Source organism: Vombatus ursinus, unplaced genomic scaffold (genome assembly GCF_900497805.2).
Source record: "Vombatus ursinus unplaced genomic scaffold, bare-nosed wombat genome assembly UNPS02014864.1, whole genome shotgun sequence".
Classification (NCBI taxonomy): domain Eukaryota; kingdom Metazoa; phylum Chordata; class Mammalia; order Diprotodontia; family Vombatidae; genus Vombatus; species Vombatus ursinus.
This window is the reverse complement of record NW_020954642.1, coordinates 4,137,061-4,147,138: the sequence shown is the minus strand read 5'-3', so window position 1 is coordinate 4,147,138 and position 10,078 is coordinate 4,137,061. Positions and strand designations below refer to the sequence as shown.

General features: G+C 45.5%; 1 protein-coding gene across 1 annotated transcript; it reads right to left on the bottom strand.

The window, feature by feature from the left end:
* Positions 1–1,380: 1,380 nt before the first annotated feature.
* On the bottom strand, positions 1,381–8,448 carry LOC114027869. Its single transcript, XM_027842053.1, has 2 exons — positions 8,026–8,448; positions 1,381–5,462 (listed from the first exon to the last, which is right to left on the bottom strand). Exons 1-2 carry the CDS (start codon positions 8,359–8,361, stop codon positions 4,161–4,163), a joined length of 1,638 nt encoding a protein of 545 aa, XP_027697854.1. The 5' UTR covers positions 8,362–8,448; the 3' UTR covers positions 1,381–4,160.
* Between the last annotated feature and the right edge of the window lie 1,630 nt (positions 8,449–10,078).

Below are 10,078 nucleotides of genomic sequence, written 5' to 3'. Positions count from 1 at the left end.
CCTGTGGGACCTTAAGTTCCGTGGGCCTTGGTTTTCTTGTCAGGAGAATGAAGAAGTTGGACCTGATGACCTTCAAACCTATGAACCTATGATCCTAGAAGCTGACGTTATTTACAGCAGCGTAAGGCTCTTGAAGCCTTTTACATATACTTTCATTTGACATATAATAACCTATAAAGAAGGTATTACAGCTGTTGCCTCCAAGAAGATTTGTGACTTTCCCATGATCACCTGGCTAGTGAGTGTTCTAAGGTGGAGAACACAATTTAAGAGAGCTGGGATCTTTTAACATCTTCCCTGGTTCCAGGTCTTTTCCAAGCTCACGGAGCTGCTTCTCATGACATTCTGTGATTTTAACTTACACTATGGAACCTAAAACACTCTCAGTTAGTTCATGTGATCATTTTTCTTTGCCAAACTGTTGTAATATTTTGGGGACTCTTTTTTTTAGCTTGCTTAACTTTAATTGGGGAGAAAAAAGAAAATTCTTGTTAGTAGGAAAGGTAGGATGAGCAGGTGGAGGTTTGTAGACAAAATCAGCTGTAGCATTTTATGATTCTGTTAATTGGATCACAACGCCCTCATGAGGATTCAGTGAGATGATAAAGCACTATTAAAATGTCAGCTGTTACTGTGAGAGGCAGCACGGAGGGAGGGCCGGCCTCTAGCGCATGCTGATTGTGTGACCCTGGATGCCACAGGCCTAAACTCTCTAAGGTGATATGTTGCAGAGGTGATATATTGATCTGTATTGATAGGAAGAAGTTCCTTACCAAGAGTTCCCTATACTAATGAAACCACAGGTGTGGGACCCCTCCCCACCAAAAATGTCATTTTTGGGAAACTTTCCTAGCCTGAACTAACTCTCATTGGCTAAAGTGCTGGACCTGGAGTCAGGAAGACCTGAGTTCAAATCCTGTCTCAAACTCTTACTAGCTGTGTGACTCTGGACAAATCACTTAACCTCTGCCCCAGTTTCCCCCTCTGTAAAATGGGAATAATAACAGTACTTACCCCACCCCCCAAATTGTTGTGAGCGTCAAATGAGATCATATTTGTAAAGTGCTCTGCAAACCTTAAAGTGCTATATAAATACTATTATTATTATTACTATTATAGTGATTATTCTCACTTTCCCATTCTGCAGACAGGCCCAACAAGGAATAAGACAAGGAACTAGGTGTCACGGTTGATAGCTGGCCCAAGAGTCAGAAAGACCTGAGTTAAAATCCGACCTCAGATACTAGCTGTGTGACTCTGGGCAAGTCACTGGACCTCTTTGCCTCAGTTTCCCCATCTGTAAAATGAGAATAGTAGCACTTCCCTCACAGGGTGGTTGTGAGGATCAATTGGATAATAATTGTGAAGTGCTTAGCACAGTACTGGGCACGTTGTAGGCACTATTTAAATATTAGCTGTTATTATAGGAGGAAGGGGGAGAGAAACCCTTTGCTATGTGAAATCTTAGCCCCTCTCTCCTGCCCGTAAGAGATCTGTAGACCCAGCACTAATATAAATTCGTTGATTTAACTTGATGGGGCTGGTCTGTTTATCAACAGGTTTTTTTGTTTAAGGATATTTCTTTCTGAACTAAGAGCTGCTTAGAATCATAGTAACAGAATTGGATTCTGATTTAACCCCCTCATTTTACAAAAGAGGAAGCTTAGGCCCAGGAAAGGGAGATGTGACTTGTCTAAGGCTACAGAATGAGTTTGTGAGTGAATGGATGAGAAAGCATTTATTGTGCTTACTATGTGCAAAGCGCCAGGATAAATCCCGGGGATGCAAATAGAAAAAGAGCAAGCCAGTCCCTTCCCCCAAGCCCCCACATTCTAAAGGGGTGACAACACGTGGAAGATTTCAGCTGGGAGTCAGATGGGAAGGCCCCATGGGCACAGTGGCAAAGAAGATAGAAATACATCCACAGTGTCATTTCCACTGACAAAACCTTTTCCACTTTTGGTGTTGAATCATTTGACAGTGCCAGGGACTTTGGTGGCGTGAGTTTTCCTTTCCAGATCAGTAGCTTTGACTGGTGAGAAAGATAGGGGGTAGCGAGGTCACATCTCCATTAGGGTTAATTCCCTGCATGGTGGCTTCGGGGATTGAGCTGGAATTAGGGTTGGTGATCTTGCGGAAGAAGGGAATACATTGCTACTACCAGGGCTCTTGGGCTCAGATCTTGGGCTGACTCCACTGGGATCTGAAGGGACATGATGGTGGTCATAGTGGTTTGGCTTTTCTGGCATTTGCCACCCCTTACCTCTTTTGTGGTCCTTTGCTACACCAGCTAGTGCCAAAACCAGAAAAGAATTCTCTGAACTCCCTCTCCAGTGTTCTTTATATCATACCCTATTGCCCCTGTTTTCCTCTTATTTGTTAGAAAAGGATAGTAATTGCCCAAAGTAGACCTCAGGGATGGGCTGAGCTGGACTGGGGAAGCCAGAACGAGGCATCAGGGCAAATGTTTGGGGTCAGGCAGGGATTGGAAAGTTGGTTGCAGATTTTATGAAGCAGCAGCTGTTAATCTCGGGATGACCACACAGCAAAGTGAGTTTAGAAAGCAGATTCAAGACAAAGGAAGGCAGAAATCATAGGGTTTTGAACTGGAAGGAAACTTAGGAAACTGCAATCCAACCTGCTTATCAGTTGCAGGCAGAACGGAGCTCTAGCTCTGAATCCTGAAGTTGGAGCAGAGTCTGGGATATGGGATGTCAGTATGGGCAGTGGCAGGGGTGGAGGTGAGGAAGGTTTGAGGCAATGAACATAGCACTGGGATAGCCAGGTGGTATCGTGACAATTGCACAGAAGATGTCGGGAGGTCTAGACCTGTAGCACGAAGGTTCAGGGTTCAGACACCTGGAGATGAGGACTTAAAGACAAAATTTCCAGCCACTGGGAAACTGCATCAAGGGGGGACCAACCTTAAGAGTGATGATGCTGAGCCAAATACCCACTAGTCCTGGGGCTCCTGTACTAACCAAAACCAAGACTAGTCTCAGACTATGCAACAATGCATAAGATCAAAGAATATTGGAACTGGAAGGGACCATAATCACCATCTACTACAACTCCCTCACTTTAAATCTGAGAAAATTGAGGTACAGAAGGTAAAGTGATATCCATAGTAATAGTTGGTTAAGAAGCCAGGCTCTAGACCTAGTTGTTTGACTCCAAAGTCAGGGTTCCTTGATGCCTACAGGTGGCAGAGGAATCACCCCTGCTACAGGTAGGAGAATGGAGGAATGGAAAGTAGACAAGTCAGGAAGCAGCAGCTACCACGGAAGGGTCCATGATAATGTCAGCTCCCCAGTGATATTTACATATTACCTCACAGCATCCTGGGGGGAGGGGCAGGGATCACCATCCACTTTTTGCAGATGAGGAAAGTAAGGCACAGGAAAATATCACGATCTTCCCATGGTCACGTGGCCAGTTCGTGACAGTCAAGTTTTCCATGGTAATATATTCCTAGATCTTTCTGTGGTAACCCACCATCTTTGTGCTTGTGGGAGTGAAACTTCTCTGGATTCTCTTGGAGAAATCTCTAATCTATGTAAATTCTGTAACTCTCCTTCCTACCCAAACTAGAAGGGACTTTAGAATACAGAATATCACAAATTAAAGGGACCTTAGGACATAGAATGATAGAACATAGAAGGTCAGAGCTAGAAGAGATCTTAGAATATAGAATGTCAGCTTGAAGAGATCTTAGAACATAGAAGGTTAAAACATAAGAATGTTTGCATTAGGATGCGTCTTAGTCTGATGTACTTGTCTTGCATGTAGCTGAGGAAACTGAAGTCCAGAGATGGAATGTGATTTGCCCTTGGTCATAGTGGATGGTAGGACTGGGATCGAAACCTAGGTCTTTTGACTCCAGGCCTCACATTCTATGCACTTTTCCAGATTTCTGCTTTCCTGTCTTCTTTTCCAATGACGGAGTCCTCCATGTCCTTGCAGGAATAAGATTGAATGTCCTTGTGACAGAACCTAAATGGGGAATGGGAAGACATGTTGTTTCCAAGTTCCCTTGGCCCTGTCCCTATTCAGAAAGTCAAGTAAGGAGTATAAATACCTTGCCTAGCCCATGTTCCTGGGAATGTTGCTTCCCCCTCCTGATAGACACAAAGCCTTGTTACCTAGTGGGTTTTAGCCAGTCATTGACAGTCATCCTGTTGGTGTGTGCTGATGGTGGTATCTGAAGGAAGCACTTCTAGACTTCTGGGAGGAATGTATGTAATGTTTGGAGGCTCCTGGACGTGTCGAAAGGATGGTTTAGCTCCCTGAAGCTGCTTCCTCCTGCTCTCAGAACAGCCACTGTTCTGGGGTCCACACACTAATTCTGATACTGGCTGCGTGGTAGGATGTATTTTACCAGTTACGTCAAGACACTTGGGCCCTCCTTCAGCATGGTTGGGGCTTCCGGTAGCCTGATTCTTCAAGGTCTCTTCAACAGGATATTCAAGGCTTTCAGTACTGTGAGCTTTAATTCGGAGCCTGCTAAAGGAAGAGGAAAGGTCGTCAAGGTCATCCTCACTGGACCAGTTGTCTTCCCAGGGAGTGCTGTCACAGAGGGCTAGGGCCATGTTGGTTGGTTGGGACTCTGGAGCTGTGCCTGGTTGGGTGGGCCTAGTGGTTCTGCCAAGGCCTGCCACCTCTGCTGGCTTAGGCCTTACCTGTGGGCCAGGGTCCTTACTGTTGTCAGATGTTGGATCTGCAAAAACTGTTAGGGCCTGGGGGCCACTGCATGCCAGAGGGGGCAGAATGGAGGCAACTCTGGACATAGCAGCCTTGTTGGAGACCAAGATACCTTGGTCAGCCCAGCCATGTTGGGACTGGCGCTTCCTCTGGCTACTTGGAGGGAGGTCCTTGGGGAAAATGGGCATCTGGCCAATGAAGATGTCCCTGTAGCAATTCAGGAACTCATCACTGTCTGAACACTTGCTAACATCTTGGACTGCTTCCTGATCATGGGTGAGGACATCTGTGGGAGATGTTCCCCTGGGCAGACTTAGATCTGATTTCAGATGACAGCCATCCCCTGTTCTCCCACTCCATGGGCTTTCAAATTTGCCTTTGTCTGCTGGGTCCTGTGCATCCCTTAGGTTGGAAAACAAATTGCCTGTCTCCTTCTTGCCCAGGAGCCTGGACACCTGGTTGGGATGAGTCTCCGTGTCTTTCAAGCATTCTGGAAGCCTGGGTGGCTGGGCATTTTGTAAAAGGGTGCCCACCTCCTCCCTGTGACCTGACTCAGGAGATATTCCAAGGATGGTTTCACATTCAACTCTGGTGAGGAAGATTTCAAATGCTGTCTGCATGGCTTCCTCCTCGTTTATTTTTCTGACAAGTGAAAATTCCGTGGCTGTTAAGGCAACATAACCTATTTTCTTCAGGATCATTTCCACAGTGTTTTCTGAAAGCACAGACCGAACGGAGTAGACAAAATTACCTGTAAATGTCTGAAACAAAACAAGGCGTTAGGAGTGAGGCAAACCTTTGAGGAAGACCGAACATTGGAGGGAGGAGGATCCTGCTCACTCTGATAACTAGGGGTCCCCAGGGTTTGATGGACAGATGTAGAATCATGGGACTGGGGACCTTGAAGTTAAAGAAACCTAATAGAGTTGGAATGGACATTAAAACAATGAAAAGTTAGAGTGGGATGGGTTCCAAGAACGTAGAATGTTAGATTATAGATAGAGCATAACAATGTTAGGATAAAGATCGTAAAATGTTAAGGTTGAAAGGGATATGACAAGAGAAGGGTATTTGTTAGAACACAAAATAGGTCATGGCTGAGAGGTACCTCCCAGTATAGAATGTTAGAACCAGAAAGGACCTTCAAATGTACAATATTAGAATGTAAGACTTGGCAGGGAATGTAAAGATCATCAAGTCATTTTACAGATAGGGAAACTGAGGTCTATCCAGAGAAGGAAAGTTTTTTTTTTTGTTTTTTTTTTTTAGGCAATCGGGGTTAAGCGACTTGCCCAGGGTCACACAGCTAGTAAGTGTCAAGTGTTCAGTCTGAGGCCAGATTTGAACTCAGGTCCTCCTGACTTCAGGGCTGGTGCTTTATCCACTGCACCACCTAGTTGCCCCAGGAAAGTTATTTTCCCAGTTTGGTATAGGGAGTAAATCTGAAAGCAAAGGACTTCAATTTAGTCCTCACTTTTAGTCCAAGGCTCTTAAAAAAAAAACCAAAAAACAAAACCAAAAGGGACGGCTAGGTGGTGCAGTGGATAGAGCACCAACCCTGGAGTCATAGAGGGCCTGAGTTCAAATCTGGCCTCAGACACTTACTAGCTGTGTGACCCTGGGCAAGTCACTTAACCCCAGTTGCCTTAAAAAAAAAACAACAAAAAAAACCCTCCCAAAATGTAATAATTTTTTGTTTTTGTATCACTTTCATTTCCAAATACCTTCTCCCCTTCCCACACCCCGTGCAGAGAACTATACTTTGTAACAAGGGATAAAGAAAGAAAGTCCCTTGCAAAGAAGGGAGGGAGGGAGGTACATTTTCTCACTTCTTTTCTGGGACTGTCTTGATGATTATAATTTTACAAACATCCCACAGCTGATGCACACCCAGTTAAGACAAGATGGCCTACTTGGGGCAGGGCAGGTGCTCAGGCCAGATAGCCCAGGGACTTTCTATTATGGTTGAATGCAGTAGTAGTGGTGGGGGAAGGTAAGTCAGTGATGAGACCATGGAAGAGGTGTTGATTGGTGAGTCGTGGGGATGGAAGCTGCTTCATCCCCACAGCAATCCTGTGTGTTTTGCAGTTCCCCATCAGCCCTAAGCCAAACAGCATGTGAAAGAAAGATGCATGTTCCCTCAAATTCTGCATTCTGGAGAGGAGGGGGGAGAAGTATGATCCGTCATGTCTGGGCTCATTGGAAAACCCCTGGTGGTCCTGTGATGGTTATGGCTCTGCTCTGGAAGTCAACGAGGTGGCATGGTGGATAGAATGCTAGATTTGGAGTAAAGAAGATCTGAGCTCAGATCCTGCCTCAGACTCTTATTGGCTGTGTCATGCAGGGTGAGTCACTTAAGCTCCCTCAGCCTCAGTTTCCTCATCTGTAAAATGATGGGTGGACTTGATGTTCCCTTCCAGCTCTAAATCTATTACTCTCCCTGAGAAATAGCAGTTACTTTGATTCCTGTGCCTGACCCCAGTGGTAGCAAACTCAAATAGAAATGGGAATCACCAAGGATATAGTGATGCCTTTATTTTATTACACTTTTATTTATTTTGTTAAATATTTTCCAATTTTAATTTAATTTAATTTAAATTTTTCCAATTTTAATCTGGTTGTGGGCTGTCCTCGAAAGTAATAGGCGGTGGGACCCCATATTTGACACTTTGCTCTATGATGCTGAGAACAGGACCTTGAAAATATTAGCTACTTGATAAATATTTGCTGTCTGTATGGTGATTGAAAGACTTTCCAGTCATATGAACACTAGGCTAATAATAAGTTACATAGCACTTTGCATATTTACATATTCCCTGTAAAGTAGGAAGTCAATGTCAGAGGTTCCCAGTGCCCTATATTTACATAGTGCTTTATAAAGAATCTCATTGGATGCTCATGGCACTCCTGTAAGGCAGGCTGGGGTTTTATTAGCCCCATTTTACAGATAAAGAAACTGAGACAGAACCAAGAAGTGACTTGCTCAAGTCCACAGGGGTGGAACCAAGGATCTGGTCCCAGATCTCCTGATTCCCTTCGACTTCATCTCTGGAGTCTTCCTGAAAGCCATTTCCCTGCTGAAGTCAGAAATGTGAGGGGTTGGACTTCTAGAACCTTATGATACTATGCTTCTGATTCCTAAGGAACTGCAGGATCCCACCTTTGCCCTCCTAATCCTTCCCCTCTTATCCCTTACCTTCCTATCTGTTCCTTTTCTCTCTTCAGACTCTCCTCCCCCCTCATCCCCCCTCCGCTGACCCAGGGCTGATAACCAAGTTAAATGCCCTGCTGGTCAGTCCCTTATCTGCTGGGATTAGTACCTACCTTCAGTGACTTTATTTCTCTCCTCCAAGGGAGGAGAAAGAGGTTGACACATATGAGCTCCAGGAATTCCAGTGCTGGCACCAGCCTTGGACATACATTCTCTCCCTGCCCCAGAAGCCCCTGGCAGGAGCCCCCAGTGGTTGCCTCTTCATACAAGCAGAGTCCTCGGGGTTGCCTGGCCCCTGAGGCCAGGAGCTGCCTGGCCTTCTGGGTGACAGCTGGCTGCCTGCAGGCCCACAGCCGCCCATCCCGGCCTCCTGCCCGGTAATAAGTGATGTAGTCTTGGAAAAGCTCCAGTGTTTCCTGCCCAGGGGCTCCTGGGTCTGTCTCTTTCATGGCTTTGGAAGGCGGAGGCCAGGCATTGGCAGGGAGAGGGAGGGAAAGCTCCCCTCCTGTCTGGGGCACCCTGGGGCCTGAAGGAGGAAGTCATTGGCAAGGGTTCCCATTGCCCTGTGATTGGCCAGTTAGGGTTCCCCCACTGGGAGACCCAGGTGGTTGGCTGTCAGAAAGGGCTCAGATTGGGAGGAGTCTGTCAAAGGAGGAAGTACAGAAAGACAGCAGGAAGCAACAGAGAAACTGGTTTGGAAGTCTGGCTCACCCACACTGCTTGCTGTGTCTGAGAGACCAGAGAGGCTGGGGTGAGGATTGTCTGTCAAGCCCGAGACTCAGACCCTGGCAAGGGCTCATCCTGGCCTCTCTCTGCTCTGGCCTGAAGCCAGGCAGCTGCTGGAATGTAGCCCTCAAATGAAAGTTGTCCAAGAAACTAGGGTTGTTCAGCCTGGGGAAGAGATGTCAGTCAGTCAGTCAGTCAACAAACACTATGTGCCCTGTGTGAAGTGTTGGGGTACGAAAAAAAGGCAAGAATAGACCCTGTTTTCAAGGAACTCGCAGTCAAATGGAGAAGACAGCATGCAAACAACTAGGTACAAACAAGATGTTGCTGTTTCAGTCGTGTCTGATTCTTTGTGATCCCAGCTGGGGTTTTCTTGGCAAAGACACTGGCCATTTCCTTCCCTGGCTCATTTTACAGTTGAGGAAACGGAGGCCGATGAGGTTAAATGACTTGCCCAGAGTCACACAGCTAGTGTCTGAAGTAGACTTTGAATTCAGGTCCTCCTGACTCCAGGGCCAGTGCTCTAGCCCCTGATTTTGTAACCCTGGGCAAATCCTGTAACCTTTGGTGCCCTAGGCAGCTCTTTAAGACTTAAGTTGCAAAAGAGTCACTGATCTGTATTGGTGAAGGGAATTTTCTCGCTGGGAATTTCCTACATCAACAAAATTATAGGTGCTCCCCCCATTAGAAACAACATTAAAGATCAATACAAATAACTATGCTTGCTTAATAATATTTATATGGAAAATAATTCATTTAAATGCACCAATTTTGGGTGCATTCAATTTTGGGGTCTCTGTGTCTCCATTGGGATCCTCTCTATCCAATGTTCTTTGCATTACAGTACTGCTGTCTTGATCATGAGTGGGAGTAATCTCTGATAACTTAACCTTTAACTAGCTAAAATGTAGACTACAACAATAAAAGCAGTAGTAGCTAGCATTTACATGGCACCTACTATGTGTCAGGCACTGTGTGCAAAGCGCTTTACAAATATTATCTCATTTGATCCTCACAACAATCCTGGAAGGTCAGTAATATTATTATCCCTTTTTTGCAGTTGAGGAAACTGAGGCAGGCAGTTTTATTATCCTCATTTTGCAGCTGAAGAAAATGAGGTAGGCAGAAGTTAAGTGACTTGCCTAAGGTCACACAGATAGTAAATATCTGTGGCCAGCTTCAAACCCAAGTCTTCCTGACTTCAGGCCTGCCTAGTTGTCTCATAGAAGGACTAGATTTCTTGTGTTTTGATTGGAGTGGACAGAACTAGGAATATGTCAAGACCTAGGTCAGATGTGAAGCCTTGCCCCTTGGCATGTGCATTCTCCTCCCTATGGCATTCCCTTATCTTTGTACTCCTTGCATTCATCCAGTAGATTAGCCAGGGCTATCTCAGTTGTCTTTGTTTTACTCTCATCCAGCTCAGTGGCCTAACAAATG

Bases quoted from the DNA above. Each gene is read 5' to 3' on its own strand.
- LOC114027869 (XM_027842053.1), bottom strand. From the start codon at position 8,361: ATGAAAGAGACAGACCCAGGAGCCCCTGGGCAGGAAACACTGGAGCTT. The intron at 5,463-8,025 runs GTAGGTACTAAT...GTTTTGTTTCAG, and splicing joins GAGAAATAAAGTCACTGAAG to ACATTTACAGGTAATTTTGT.